The sequence below is a fragment of the Oratosquilla oratoria genome, chromosome 7 (assembly GCF_046742065.1).
Source record: "Oratosquilla oratoria isolate Oo_2021 chromosome 7, ASM4674206v1, whole genome shotgun sequence".
Classification (NCBI taxonomy): Eukaryota; Metazoa; Arthropoda; class Malacostraca; order Stomatopoda; family Squillidae; genus Oratosquilla; species Oratosquilla oratoria.
In genome coordinates, this window is record NC_134783.1 from 29,299,868 (window position 1) to 29,316,436 (window position 16,569).

Below are 16,569 nucleotides of genomic sequence, written 5' to 3' on the forward strand. Positions count from 1 at the left end.
CTCATGGTGTTATCTACATGGGGGACTTCAATGGCTGGCACCCTCCGCATCTCCATTCCTCCGAAATACTGACCATCTATATCTCTTACATCTCCACTCTTCTACCAACATTTGATCTCCAGTCACCTGAGAACTTGTACTCTTCCCTCGTTGCTTCAACACCTAATTTTTACACGTGTTACGTCACAAGGCCACATATCAAAAGATGCCGCAAAGTCCACGCTTGGACACTAGACCGATGCATCCTACAGGCGGAGAAGAAGGCTGAGAGAGGTGGTCTCGTCTTTCAAAGGCAGCCAACACCTACTAATCTCCAGTGCTAGACATCCAGAGATGACCTCGTTCCCCTGCAGCAATGTGCCCACACCAAGTCGTTGAAGAAATATGTCGACAACATCAACTACCAGATCAGCGTTGGCTCCATGTGGCACCTGATAAACAAAGTCATAAAGAAGAAACCATCGAGTGCTCTCCACCACAGCCCAGCCCAATATAAACAGGAAATGCTAAGCACTTGGTCTGAACAAGCATCGGTAAACAATCTTCTCGCCCCTATTCAAGAGGCACTCTCCACCCACAAGAATATCCACATCCTGCGTCTAATGGCTGCATTATTACGGACGGATGAAGATAACGACGTGCCCATCACTGAGGACAAACTGCGTCGTGCTCTTGTTACAAACAAAACAACAGCTCCCGGTGATGATGGCATCACCTGTCAAGTCCTCCGCCTGCTCCCTAAAGTCCTTGGCAATCCCTTGCTGCAACTCTGCGACCTTTGCTTTGGACATCTAGCACCATCTCCTGAGGTGGGTCCGTGGCTATCTCTCAAACAGGACTTCACGTGTACTATTCTAAGGAACGTGCAGTACCTCCAGGGAATTCGAACTTGGTACTCCACAGGGCGGGGTTTTAAGTCCCTTTTTCTTCAACGTCCTGATGCACCGCCTGATATCCCTTCTTCCCAACACTCCAGGCACACCTGTCACCTGCTACACTGACGATGTCTGTGTGCACTTCACCTCTACAGCAACTCCTTCACTCCTACGAGTCGACATCCGCCTGTGGCCTCATTCTTTTACCAGAAAAGAGTCGAATATTCTCTCCTAGTAGCCCCAGAACACTTCTAGTGTTCACTGCAGGACACAGTGTCATCCCGCCATGCGCACAGTATCTGTACCTGGGAGCGCCAGTACCCATTACTCCAGCCATACCTGCTCGGCAGCGCATCCACCCCAACATCCAAAATATTTTTCCACCGGCAAGAACAGCACTTCATCCTCTTTAAATGGCTCACCAACAATGCCGCTGGACTATCCATCCCCTTGACAAAAACCATCTATGTTGCCTTCATTCGGTCAGTCCTTGGTCAATTCTCCAAGACCTCCTTGGTACCTTTAGAAAAATTCCAGAACAGAGTGATGCGACACATTCTTGGATGACCCACCTCCACTAGAGTAGTAAACATGCAGACCGAACTTAATCTTCCTTCAGTTAATGAAAGAATACGCTCTAACATCTCCTTTAGCGTCAAGTGCCTCCACTCACCCAATATGGCCCCACACTATTCCAATGTCTTAAGAGCTTCACTTGAGCTCACCGCACCCCGCCCTCCGTTGCGTCCTGGCGTCCGTATCCTCGTTAACACAGTGTGCCCCACCCTACAGCACCTTCACATCGAAGTCCCTGTAGCCGAGGTTGATCACAGATCGCCTCCATGGAGGATTTCACAGCCTCAAGTTACCTTCACATCAACTTCAAAAATAGACCCACCGCTCCTTCAGAAACAATTAACCCTAAAAAACACCATCGCAGTGTTCTCCCACGTCCCTGTCGCGCACCATCTCTACGTAAACGGGTCGTTACAGCCAGACGGTAGGGCGGGCTATGTTGTCTACTCACCGGACGTGGAGCCACCTGAAGAAGGCTGGGTTGGTCGCAGGTTACCCAACTCGTCCAGCTCTACGTACCCCTGCTGGCTGTTAGCCTATTCTGTCAGTGACAACTGAATGGCGTGGTAAAGTGTGACTTCCAGTCCGCCCTACAGGCCATCTCTTCTTCACAACCCATACACCGCCCCCTCATCCATCACATTGTACAACAGCTAGTCACAGCTCAAGAACACTCTCTCACCATAAGCTTCCTGTGGATTCCCTCCCACGTTGGAATCGCTCCTAATGAAAAGTCAGATCTCCTTGCCAAAAATGCCTGTAAACTGCCACTGCCCGACGATGCCACACCCTCCTCCCTCTGCTACAAGATCATACACTCTGTCACCCTTCTAACCACTCTCCACCGCATGAATGCAGACCGCGCACAAAGCGTATAAATACAAAACTACGACCACTTCCATCTCTCCCTCCCCAGGTATCGCAAGGACGGACTCCTCCTTAATTGATACAATACAGTAACTTCACGGCTTCACCTGGGTTACAGACCGCTGTGGCAAGTCTCTGAGGCCGGGGACGTACCACATTACTCCACCTGCAAGCTATGCGACCGTCCCAACGCCGTCTCCACCACTACTGCCTCGAATGCCAATCAGTAAGAGACCTATTGCCCCAAAGCTAAGACTTAATACATGTGTGTCACATTTTTTTTAACTGACAATAACCTAGACACTGTCCTAATTCGACATCTGCACTTTGGTGGATGCTAAAGCTTCTCACCTTGATTACCAATATATTTCCCCCTACAGAATGTAATAGAAGTGCCTAGTGTGGGGCTTGTGGTTTCTTGCGGTCTCCTTCTTTCTTATGTTCTTATCATTGTCGAACAGCTTCACTGTACGTGGTAACGTGACCTGCGCGTCACGCACACTTTGTATAAATAGAGAGTACCTACTGCACCAGGTTTGCCGCTCTATGAGCGTAATAAATCTATATAAACAAATCTCTCTCTCTCTCTCTCTCTCTCTCTCTCTCTCTCTCTCTCTCTCTCTCTCTCTCTCTCTCTCTCTCTCTCTCTCTCTCTCTCTCTCTCTCTCTCTCTCTCTCTCTTTCATTCTCCTTTGGTGGCACTTTGCCTTAAGATAATGTACAAAACTCGTTCACTATGAAAGGCCACTTTGAAACCTTTCAATCGCTTTGGCTGTGACGAAGATAACAGAACACTTATTCTATCGGTAATATGTAAACTGTCAGGGATAACACAAAAGAGTTAATAACACATTCAGTCAATTTAACATTTTATTATGAACGAGTAGTTCTGTACATTATGTACAATGAGACGGAGAGGGTTTGGGTGGGGTAGATAGGGTAGGGAAGTAGGGTAGGGTAAAGTAGGGTTAGGTTAGGGTAGGTTAGGGTAAAATAAGGTAGGTTAGGGTAGGTAGGGTATTGGCTACTTTGGGAGGTAATGAATGACATGACTAGTTTGGGGTGACAGTAGGCTTGTGTGTGCGTGTAAGCGAACTGAGTGAGCGTAGGAGGAGGAAAAAAGAGATAGGTGGAAGTATAACCTCCACAGGTGGTAGGACATGGGAATACGAATACACTGGGTCCCGAACTACACGGGGAGTGGAAGGGTTGGAAAATAATGGGACTGTTTACATACTTGCTTGATTTATGTGGTACATGAACCGAGTCTGTGATCAATGACTGTGATACGTGTATTAGTAAACAAGCGAGATGTACACGAAGACAGTTCCTAGAAGGCATTTATATCTATATAACAATACGTATAGCAAAGGTGGGTGATGACATAAAAATTCATAAGAACAATTATGATATATAATGTCGTTTTAATACATGTTCTGTCAACAGGTTGCTATTACTGGTTGTTTGGTAGTTTTACTACCAGAGAACAGTATTGCTATCGACGTGTGATATCTTCTCATATTATGTTGTAGGATTGTACTTGGATATGTTTATGTTAGGATACATGGCATGTGTCCACCGCGTGTATGAATGAGTTTAAATGAGGGCGAGCACGCGGAGATCGAAGACAAGTCACCGATGGAGAGCATCACTCTGTAATGAGTATGTTAAAGTTGCTAATGTCAAAGATGACGAGAAGATCTGGTACTCCAGCGTACGCAGAGGGTGATGTTCGGTCAAGAAGACCAGAAAGAGTCTTCAGAAGAAGGGCTGCAATCGTCGGCGAACTGTTTGCCTTAATCACCTTTGAGAGTAATTACCAGACGTCGTTAATCGACGCTAACCGGGATAAGCTCTTGACCGCAAGTTGCCACTGAGGAGAGCGCCATCACCGCTGACCGTAATTTATCGTCGCGGTTAATCGACACGGTTGCTGTCCGTCGCAGGCGACGACTTTCCCTACACGTAGCTCTCCTGCCTCGAAGAGTAAATGAGGAAGGAGTCGAGGAGGCGAGGCTCGAGTAGTTCGGGGGCGTTGAGCTGACGAAGATCCTCAGGAGTCGAGATTGAGGCGATCTTCCGAAGGGCGGCCTGAAAAGAAAGAGTGAGTGAGTTAGTGAGTGAGTGGGTGGGTGAGTGAGTGAGTGAGTGAGTGAGTGAGTGAGTGAGTGAGTGAGTGAGTGAGTGAGTGAGTGAGTGAGTGAGTGAGTGAGTGAGTGAGTGAGTGAGTGAGTGAGTGAGTGAGTGAGTGAGTGAGTGAGTGAGTGAGTGAGTGAATGAGAGGGTGAGTGGGTGAGTGAGAGAGTGAGTGAGTGAGTGAGTGAGTGAGTGAGTGAGTGAGTGAGTGAGTGAGTGAGTGAGTGAGTGAGTGAGTGAGTGAGTGAGTGTGTGAGTGTGTGAGTCAGTGAGTTAGTGAGTTAGTGAGTGAGTGAGTAATGAGTGAGTGAGTGGGTGAGAGAGCGGGTGAGTGGGTGAGTGAGTGAGTGATTGAGTGAGTGAGTGATTGAGTGAGTGAGTGAGTGAGTGAGTGGGTGAGTGGGTGAGTGAGTGAGTGAGTGAGTGAGTGGGTGAGTGAGTGAGTGAGTGAGTGGGTGAGTGAGTGGATGAGTGAGTGAGTGGGTGAGTGGGTGAGAGGTTGAGTGCGTGAGTGCGTGAGTGAGTGAGTGAGTGAGTGAGTGAGTGAGTGGATGAGTGAGTTGGTGAGTGGGTGAGTGAGTGAGTGAGTGGGTGAGTGGGTGAGTGAGTGAGTGAGACAGTGGGTGAGTGGGTGAGTGGGTGAGTAAGTGAGTGAGTGAGTGAGTGAGCGGGTGAGTGAGTGGGTGAGTAAGTGAGTGAGTGAGTGAGTGAGTGGGTGAGTGAGTAAGTGAGTAAGTGAGTGAGTAAATGAGTGGGTGAGTGAGCAGATGACTGGGTGAGTGCATGTGTGGGTGAGTGAGTGAGTGAGTGAGTGAGTGAGTGAGTGAGTGAGTGAGTGAGTGAGTGAGTGAGTGAGTGAGTGAGTGAGTGAGTGAGTGAGTGGGTGAGTCAGTGTGTGTCAGTGAGTGAGTCAGTGAGTGGGTGGATGACTGGGTAAGTGGATGTGTGGATGTGTGGGTGAGTGAGTGAGTGAGTGAGAGAGTGAGTGAGTGAGCGAGTGAGTGTGAATCAAAAGGTTTCGTCGACGAGAAAGGGGGAGGTGTCGTCAGGTTGGTTGGTGGGTTAATGGCTCTCCGTAATGTGGTCAATGGGATTCTTTAACTCGAGGGCAAAGGAGGCAAAGAAAAAGCAGGAGGAGGAGGAGGAGGAGGAAGAGGAGGAGGAGGAGGAGGAGGAGGAGGAGGAGGTTGGGCAGGAGATAGAGGAGATGGAATAGGAGGACGTGGAAAAGAAGGCACAGGAGTAGGACGAAGAGGAATAGGAGGACGTGGAAAAGGAGAAAGAGGAGGAGTAGGACGTGGAAAAGCAAGTAGAGGAGAACGAAGAGGAATAAGAGGACGTGGAAGAGGGAGTAATGGAGGAGGAGAAGGAGGACATGGAAAAGGAGGTACAGAGGAGGAGGAAGAGGAGGAGGAGGAAGAGGAGGAGGAGGAAGAGGAGGAGGAGGAAGGGATAGAGAAGAACGAAAGGAGGAAATGAGTAAGTGTTGAAAGTAAGCGGAAGCAACTAAATGGAAAAAGAAAACGAGAGAGTTTCAGGGATTCTGGGTTTCATGGACTGTACAAAGTGGTACTCGTAGGTAGGGAAGGAGGGAGAGAGGGAGGTAAAGGAGGAGGTAGGTGGAGGTGGGAAGGGGGAGGGAGGAGGGGGAAGGATTAACACACGGGTCGCGGAGTCGGATTCCTTCAGTTCGGAAGGAGTTGATCGTGTGGGAATTATGAGGTTGATCAGCGAGACCTTGGTGTTTGTGAGCCTGGGAACGTGGTAAGAGTCTGTGGGACTGTAATGAGGTAGCTGAAGTACTTGTCACAATGATGCTCTTGTGTAAAGGTTACTAAAGGTCAAACACAGTAGTATTCAGTCTTGTTATCTCAGACAGAAACCCCATGGAGTTTGTTCAGACTACTACCAGGCTGTTTAATTCGTATACAGCAGAGGTTTCCAGCTTGTTTGTCCATGGATTTATGTAATGCTGTTCATTAACCTACTAAAAACCCCTGCAATGTCACATTAAAGAAGTCTTGCATCCATCAGCTACTGATGCTACAAAGATTTACATTAAGCATAGATATATCTCTGTAGTATAGATATATGTCTGTAGTATAGGTATATGTCTGTATAGTATAGGTATATGTCTGTAATTTTGAGCGCCCCCTCCCAGACTTGGGTGAGAACCATCGATACATGAAATGAACATAAACTTCAGGTATTTCCGTTTGACTGAGACCCCATCGCCCCTTAACCTCTTTGCTAACAAGTCTACCTCCCCCTAAGCTAAGTAGCCCTCTGTTGTTAGTAAAAATAGAATTAATAAAGGAGCCTATGTCACAGATTTGAATAGCTTAAAGCTTTCTATGCGTTATATGACTTTGGTCCTCTACTCTACCTGGCGTCAGATCGTTTTATTTAACTGTGAGGAACTTATGCTTTGTAAGGGCTTATTGAGACAGTAACTCCTTCCCTCTGACGCCCACCTCATGAGGAACAAAATAGTCTGACACTAATCATTTACAAAACATGAAAGTCATGGTACTAGGTTAAACAGTTTAAAGAATGGATTTTCAGGAATAACCAACGCATCCATTCCTGAAGCCACTAGCTCACCGAAGAAACTGATTACCGTCCAAAAGAAGAGTTGCTTACGGTAAAAGGCACTGATCTGGGACCTAGGCCGTCACCTTTGCCCTTTATGCTTGGACTTTCATGACAAGTGCCAAAATACCGGTAGTCGTTAGATTCGAAATTGGACCCGCGGCTCGCTAAAGGAGGTCGAAAACAACTCGCTACGCGGCACGACAGAAGAATACCCTCTTGGCCACTTCCAACCCATTGCGGGCTTTGTTCTTCAAAGAATGATGACTGCGGGGTCTCCTGGTAATGTTCTCTTTGCACGAAGACCCTCCAGGAAAACCTCTCAAAAATTCTTAGGGTTTATCCTCCTTGTGGGGGTATTTCGAAATTTGAGACCACAGATCGTGGCTGTAAGATCTCCCTCGGCGTTCAAGTCCTTAATGCTCGCTGGGCACTACCACTGACCCTCCGCTGGCTCCACCCAAACCCAAACCCCTTCAATACGGTGACACGCTCTTTAGATATTGTTCTGGCTAATGATGGACGATTTCGTGTAACCGAAAGGGTGAACTTTGGTTTGAAGGAGCTCTCCATCGGTCGAAATCTCATTATAGCTGAAGATCATACATTTATCTGTATAAAATAATCTGGCTTTTGCCAGAACTAAATACACAAAGCCCGTCACTGTATTGAAAGGGAGGAGCCCATAGCTGTTTCGCTGTAAAGTAGATTTCTCACAGCTAAGAAAAAAAATGACGACGGTTGGAGTAGAATGTATAAGCCATAAAAACTTCGAATGAGGCAAACTCTTAAACCTTCATTTTAAACTGCTCCACCAAACTCGAAACCAACCCAGTTTAACTCAATCCAACCCAACCCAACCCAAATCAAATCAGTCCAACTTAACCAAATCCAACCCAACCCTACCCAATTCAACTAAACCCAACCCAACCCTACCCAATTTCAACTAAACTCACCCCAACCCTACCCAAATTCAACTAAACCCACCCCAACCCTACCCAACCCAACCCAACTCAACCTAACCCAGGATAACCCAATCGCAGGCCACCTCACCCCAACCCAGCCCACCCTAACCTAAAGCAACCACCCCACCAACCCAACCCTAACCCTAACCCAACTCAGACTCACCCGCCTACACCCTACCTTATCACTCCCCACTTTGTACTCAAGTCAAAGGAATACCATGAAGCTACGATTACACTAGTCAACGAAATGGTTGGATTCCAACAATTCAGTTGTATTTGGTCCAAGATGGTCCAACTAATGTAACCGTAGCTCTATAACAAAACACATCCGAAAGCCAGATAGAACCATCAAAACGAATCAATCTACTCAAAGACATTACACCAGAGTCACTACTTACCAGACAAGCTACGAGGACGCTGTCGCTATGGTTACGAGCTTGTTCATCCCGACATAGGTTAACAAGACGTCGGACGCCACCCAATTCCAACACGCGACGAGCTGCTGCGGTCCCTTTGGAACACCCGCACAGTCTGAAGAAAGAGAAGAGAGAGTGTTCAGGAAGAGCATGGATGTAACGAATTAGTATTATTGTAAATTGGTGTCCATATATAAGGTTATACGGTTTTCTAACAATGCCGTACTGCGAATTTACTCGATCAAGCATAAACATACACATACATATACACATACACATACATACGTATACACGCACACACACATATGTATACACAAACACACACACACACACGCACACACACACACACACACACACACACACACACACACACACACACACACACACACACACACACACACACACACACACACACACACACACACACACACACACACACACACACACACACGAACCATCGCACGTAGCTCAGTCGCTAGCGTCTTGGCTTCGTGATTATGCACGCACAGGTCAGGGTTCGAATCCCTTGGCAGAGCTTCTAAAAATGTTCAATCTGTCTTAAACACACACACACACACACACACACACACACACACACACACACACACACACACACACACACACACACACACACACACACACACACACACACACACACACACACACACACACACACACACACACACATACACACACACACACACACACAATCATACTCACATACGCACGCTAACACACAAACAGAGAGAGAGAGAGAGAGAGAGAGAGAGAAAGGGGGAGAAGGAGAGGAAAGGAAGAGATAGGAAGGAACAATGGGAGGGGAAGGATGCGAAAGGAAAGTGAGAAAAGAAGAAGGAAGGAGGAAAGAAGAGAAGACAGGAGGCGGGAAAGAGATAAAGAAAAAGAAGGACGAAGGGAAGAAGGAAATAAGGAGGAGGAGGATGGGGAGAAGAAAGGTGAGGTGGATTAAAGGATGCAACTCCAAATGGTCTCGAGATCCGTCATACCTGGAGATCGCAATCGCGGACTTCTGTTGTACTCGCTCGGTGGCTGCGACCTCTGGGAGGCGAGAGGAGGCAGTAAGCTGTACCTCCAGGAGCCCGACGAGGGTGTCCACGCCGCCCTCGACAAGTACGTCTTCCGCCACTTCGGGGGTGCTGGCCAAGTTCGCGAGAACGGTGGCCACCTGTGCCGTAAAAGAGAGAGAGGAACTTGTTTAGTAAGAGCTTGGTTCTTGGTATCGTGACCTCGCAGTTTCCTGTTGCGAAGACAGTGGTTCCATTTAATGTGCCAACAAGTCTGCTAGCATCCGTCGTTGTCTTGCTTTCGTTACTTTCGCTTAAAATGTCTTTTCTTCTACTTCAGCATTATTAGTTTGATCAAGTCCATTGTAACTTCGAGTCACATTCTTGTATAAAAAAGTACTTTCAACATTGCATATAACAATTTTCATTACTCACTCATGCTATCATTAATAGAAAACGTGATTCACCTTCACCCTACCTGATCCATAGTGAAAACGGAGAGTGGTGATTGTCTGCGCAGACCTCTGATCAAGACTCGCGCAGTATTAGCTTCGCGCATTGCGCTTGCGCAACCGCCGTCTAGGAACGTGAGGTTAGCCAACGCTGCCGACGCTAACAGAAAGATTTCGGAAGATTTCGTTGCACTCGTAAGATCTGAAGGAAAAAAAAATAAAATAAAAAATATATATAATAATTGGAGTAAAATAAAACATGTGCAATATGTATAATATGCAATACTTGTGTAATTAATTATTTTTCGCAAAAATAACGTATACAGATATTACTCATACAAGCTGGCACGCACTTACATATATACACACTGAAACACTCGCACACACGAACACACGTGTGTGTGTGTGTGTGTGTGTGTGTGTGTGTGTGTGTGTGTGTGTGTGTGTGTGTGTGTGTGTGTGTGTGTGTGTGTGTGTGTGTGTGTGTGTGTGTGTGTGTGTGTGTGTGTGTGTGTGTGTGTGTGTGTGTGTGTGTGAGAGAGAGAGAGAGAGAGAGAGAGAGAGAGAGAGAGAGAGAGAGAGAGAGAGAGAGAATTATGTAATTGTGTGTGAATAAGTACAAGTGTCTAATAATACACCTTTGTATATCCAGAGGTACCCATGCCTATACACACATACACACATCTCTAGAGCAAACATTCAAATCCCCTTGACGGACGTGAAGAAGAAAACCCAGGTATTCTTTGTGGGCGCGAAACTTACCTGAAAGCGCCTTCACAATGCGGCTCATAATGCTCCGAAGGGAGGAAAGTGGGTGGTTGCTTTCCACCCACGGGGATGTGATCTGTGCCAATACCCCCGCAGCCTCACTCCTTTCCTCTTCTACGACACCAGAATCACATAACACATCACACAACACCTCGACCCCACCGCACTGTGAGAGAGAAAAAAAGAAACAAAAGTCATGAATATTTTTATCAATTATTTCTTACACAACATCTCGACCCCACCGCACTGTGAGAAAGAAGAAGAAAAAGAAGAAGAAGAAGAAGAAGAAGAAGAAGAAGAAGAAGAAGAAGAAGAAGAAGAAGAAGAAGAAAAAAAAAAAGTTATGAATATTTTTATTTATTATTTCTTATCCTTGTCGGGAAAACAGTGGTCCCTGAGTGGTAACGTGGACGGCAACAAGGATTAAGCTAATTGATTTATTACTGTTTCTTACCTTTAACTACTACTGGAGAAGGAAGTCAAGATTAAGTAAAATGTTCCTTTGGTTATCTTGTATCATTATTGCCGTAACAACAAACACATCCTGCTACTAGTGATAGCCACTTGCCCAAGGAGCCTTAGGACAGAGCAAAGATGACCACGAGGAGTACCATCGTCCATATTAACGCCACTACCACTAACGCTATCACTAACACTAACATTAAAATTACCAATATTCAATAGTTGTGGGTTCGAATCCTCTTACTCTTCTTCATCGTTGGTCACTCCTTACCCCCCCCCCTCCTCCTCCTCCTCCTCCTCCTCCTCCTCCTCCTACTTTTCTTCATCGTTGGTCATTTCTTACCCCTCACCCTCCTCACCCTCCTCCTCCTCCTCCTCCTCCTCCTTCTCCTCCTCTTACTCTTCTTATTCCTCACCTCTTCTTCTTTCCTCTTCTTTCTCTTCATCTTACTCCTCTTTCCTCTTCATGTTCCTACTCCTCCTCCTCCTTCGTTTCCTCTTCCTCTTCCTTCTTCTTCTCCTCCTCTTCCTTTTCCTCTCTCTTCCTCCGTTTCCTCTTCCTCTTCCTTCTCCTTTTCCTCCTCTTCCTTTTCCTCTCTCTTCCTCTTTCTCTTCCTCTCACTCTTCTTACCCCTCCTCCGTTTCCTTTTCCTCTTCCTTCTCCTTATCCTCCTCTTCCTTTTCCCCTCTCTCTTCCTCTTTCTCTTCCTTTCACTCCTCTTCCTCCTCCTCCGTTTCCCCTTCCTCTTTCTTCTCCTTCTCCTCCTCTTCCTTTTCCTCTCTCTCTTCCTCTTTCTCTTCCTCTCACTCCTCTTCCTCCTCCTCCTCCGTTTCCTCTTTCTCTTCCTTCACCTTCTCCTCCTCTTCCTTTTCCTCTCTCTCTTCCTCTTTCTCTTCCTCTCACTCTTCTTCCCCCTCTTCCGTTTCCTTTTCCTCTTCTTTCTCCTTCTTCTCCTCTTCCTTTTCCTCTCTATCTTCCTCTTTGTCTTCCTCTCACTCCTCTTCCTCCTCCTCCTCCGTTTCCTCTTTCTCTTCCTTCTCCTTCTCCTCCTCTTTCTTTTCCTCTTCCTTTTCCTCTCTCTCTTCCTCTTTCTCTTCCTCTCACTCCTCTTCCTCCTCCTCCTCCTTCTCCACGAAGTGACACAGAAACCCTGAAATCAGGTCTGAGGTTTGGGTTGGCCCCGGCAACGCCACCCCACTCCCCCACCACCCTGGCCCCCGCTTCCTTCCTGAGCAGAGTTCACCGAGGTTACGGTTACTTTTTTAACTCTTTGCCATCGCAAAGGCAGAGTGCCCTTTCAGTCTGGGTGGGGCACGGTGCGAATTCCTTTTGCGGAGGAAAGAAGAGGCAGAAAGAGAGGTTAGGGAACTAAGAAAGAAGAGGAGGAATGAGAGTGAAAGAATAGACAGAAAGAGAGTTTAAGGAACTAAGAAAGAAGAGGAGGAATGACAGTAGGGGGAGAATAGACAGAAAGAGAGGTTAAGGAACTAAGAAAGAAGAGAAGGAATGAGAGCGAAAGAAGAGACAGAAAGAGAGGTTATGGAACTAAGAATAAGGAGGAAGAATGAGAGCGAAAGAAGAGACAGAAAGAGAGGTTAAGAAACTAAGAAAGAAGAGGAGGAATGAGAGTGGGGGAAGAAACAGAAAGAGAGGTTAAAGAACTAAGAATAAAAGGGGAGGAATGGAGGAATGATAGTAGGAGAAGAAGGAGGAGGGAGGAAGGGGGGGAATGCGAAGATGAATGGTAGAAAGAAGAGGAGGACAAAGAGGAAGAAGAAACAGCAAGACGAGAAAGAGGATAAAAAAAAGGAAGAGGATTAGGAAGAGAAAGAAGAAAGGAAAAAAAAGAGGAAGAGAGATTGGAAGAGAGAAAAGAGGAAAGAGGGAAAAGAAGAAGAGGAGTAGAAAGAAAAGGAAGAAAAAAGGAAGGAAGGGGCGAGGGAAATGATGACAAGAAAAATAGGGACTTAAAGAGGAGACAAAGAAAAAGAGAAGATGAAGACAAAGAAATGATGGATATATACAAAGAAAATAGACAAAAACAAATAAGACAAAGGGAAAGTTGAGACATCAAGAGACCAATGACACAATCACACGATGGAGATGGAAAAGTTGAAAGAACAAAGAGGAGAAGAACCAGAAGAGGGGGGAGGGTGAGTAGATTCCATCAGAGAAGAGGAGGAGAAAGGAACTCGCTTCTGGTTGATCACCGATCACCGAAGAAGTGCGCCAAATGGAACGCACAAATAGAGACATCAATCCTGTCAACCCACGCAATCCAGGGATGGGGGTGGGGTGGTGGTGGTGGGGGTGGAGGGGGGGATGGGTGGTGGTCACTCATTACTTCGGGGAGAAAGCTCAGAGGCGTGACGAACGTGAGTGTATAAGGATATGAACCCGTGATAATGTGAGGATATGAAAGTATGAGATTATAAGGGTATGAAGGCGTAAAAATATGAGTGCATAAGGTCTTAGTGACGTGAGGACGATATAATTTGAGAGCATAAGGATAGGATCATGGGAGAACGTAAGGGCGCAAGGACATGAAAAAGACAAGATAAAATGCTGAATATCTTACAGTCTCCACAAATTCATCGTATTGTCTTAATAAAAGTAAATAGACATGCATGTAAATATATAAATAAATACTGTACTGCAGCTACATACATATGTTCATATTCGAATATCTATAATTAGTTTATAATTTCTTAATATATATGTACATATGTACAGGTATAACACACATATGCGGCAATTATACATATAAACACCGGAGTCCACATAAACGAACACATACATACATACACACATACATACATACATACATACATACATACATACATACATACATACATACATATATACATTACATATATTACGTACGTGCATACACACATACATACATACATACATACATACATACATACATTACATACATTACATACATTACATACATGAATGCATACACACATACATACATGCATACATACATGCATACATACATACATACATACATACATACATACATACATACATACATACATACATACATACATACATACATACATACATACATACATACATACATACATACATGCAAACATACATACATATATACATACATACATACATACATACATACATACATACATTACATACATTACATACATGCATGCATACACACATACATACATGCATACATACATACATACATACATGCATGCATACACACATACATACATACATGCATACATACATACATACATACATACATACATACATACATACATACATACATACATACATACATACATACATACATACATACATGCATACATACATTACATATATTACGTACGGGCATACACACATACATACATACATACATGCATACATGCATACATACATACATATATACATACATACATACATACATACATACATACATACATACATACATGCATACATGCATACATACATATATACATACATACATACATACATACATACATACATACATACATACATACATACATACATACATACATACATACATACATACATACATACATACATACATACTTATGGACGCACGTAGACACATAGATACATATATAGAATCGCATAAACACAAATACATGTACACGCGCATACACAGAGAGTGAGAGCGAGAGGGAAGCTGCAGGCTAGCAGACTGATAGACAGACCGATCGACAGTCAGGCAAACAGAGATATCGACAGTCAGGCAAACAAACAGGCAGGCATGCAGTTAAACAAACAGTCAAAGAGACAGATAAACAGACAAACAAACAATAGGAAAGAGAGAAACGCCCATGACCGAACGCAAAATCACGTGTGAATACAAAACCACAAGAGCAACCACTCACTTTCTCGAACTCCTTGATCCCTTCGGCGACGCAGCAGACGGTGGCCAACGCCCTGAGGACAGCGACGCGAAGACCTCGCCACCGCGGGTCCAGGCAGAGCAGAAGCAGGGCCCGGACGCCTCCGAGACGCGAAATAAGACGACACATATGTCCTCCATCGAGCCCGAGAGCGGTGACGTTCGATATGGCCGCTCGAACCCCGGATTCCTCCTTCGGGTCTTCTAGTGACGTCACCAGTACCTGCGGGGGTGAGGGTAAGGCGATGGTCAGTTGATGGTCATGTGTTTTGGGAGAGAAAGTGTGGGCCTTGGAATTTAGAGGAAGTGGTACTTGGGGACAAGGGAGGGGGGGTTGGGTGGGTCCCACGTGGTTGAGGTAGGGGGGGGAGGGAAGGCTCGCAGGCAAAGGAAAAGTTGGTGTTAATCGATGGTATGTATTGTAAAGAAGCAAAACTTGGTGATTTTTAGGACGGTGGGTGTTTGGAAGCAGAGAGAAGAAGCAGAAAATGCAGAAGCCTGGAGTGGAAAGAAATAAGAGAAATGGCAAAAAATAATTCAATAGCAAAGAGAAAGAAAGGAAAATGTGAAAATATATTCAAATGTGTGACATTTAGAGAAAACAAGAGATAAAAAAGTAAATAAAGGGAGTACATGTTAAAGAAAAAGAGGAGGAATAAAAGAAAGGGAATGATAAGATAGAAATGAGAAAGAGGGACAAGCGTTAAGAGAGAGAAAATACAAAGAAAGAGATATAATATTCATCAAGTATGTCACTTTGACACAGAAACGATTCGTATGACGATATTACCACGCAAGACACTCATCACGACAAATGTTCCACCCTTCCAGTGCCGTGAATCGATAGGCCGACCACACACGTGCAGTTTAAACTGACAGTTACAACTGTTCAGTTATAACTGTCAGTTGACACTGCACGTGTGTGGGTATTTCAGTATCACTGAGATACCCACACACGTGCAGTTTCAACTGACAGTTATAACTGAACAGTTGTAACTGTCAGTTTAAACTGCACGTGTATGGACGGCTTTATAGAGACTTGTAACAGTTCAGCGGCCCGTCCAATAGCGAGAAGCCAAAGGTAGGCGGGTCGCTTCCACAAAAGTCAACGCGTGACGTCAGGAGGGCATGAGGTCTTAAATCTTCTGTGAAGGACACTAAAAATTGTGCGTGGTGACCGAAGGGACTAGATTGCCACGTGTTGGGGTACGAATCTGTTAGGGACCAGTCACACCGAGCTCACGACCAGTTTCCGACCGGTCGCTGGCCAGTTGCAGGTAGTCTTTGGAAGTCGCTGGTAGTCGGTAATAAGATAGATGAATAGATAGATTTATAGATAGATTACAACACACACTGAATAGTCCCTAGTACATAGATTTTCATCTTATCAACCACATTAACTTTTTTTCCATTTCAAAATCCTTGCATAGGTTTTGTGTCGCCGACCGGTCGCTTGGTTTTCTGTCGAAGGAGGTCGGAAACTGGTCGCAAGCTTGGGATGACTGAGGCTTTAAGGTCAGTGGGAGCAAA

The 16,569-nt window shown here is 45.4% G+C and overlaps 1 protein-coding gene across 1 annotated transcript in view; it reads right to left on the reverse strand.

Annotated features, from left to right (window-relative positions):
• Window positions 1-3,175: 3,175 nt before the first annotated feature.
• The window catches only part of insc (spindle orientation adaptor protein inscuteable), a 232,913-nt gene continuing 219,519 nt past the window's right edge, over window positions 3,176-16,569 (reverse strand). Inside the window, exons 7-12 of the mRNA XM_076187846.1 lie at window positions 15,023-15,262; window positions 10,667-10,838; window positions 9,931-10,106; window positions 9,435-9,613; window positions 8,410-8,542; window positions 3,176-4,409 (exon numbers count right to left, since the gene is read on the reverse strand). Coding sequence (XP_076043961.1) covers window positions 4,278-4,409; window positions 8,410-8,542; window positions 9,435-9,613; window positions 9,931-10,106; window positions 10,667-10,838; window positions 15,023-15,262 — 1,032 coding nt within the window. The 3' untranslated portion in view covers window positions 3,176-4,277. The remainder of the gene's footprint in view (window positions 4,410-8,409; window positions 8,543-9,434; window positions 9,614-9,930; window positions 10,107-10,666; window positions 10,839-15,022; window positions 15,263-16,569) is intronic.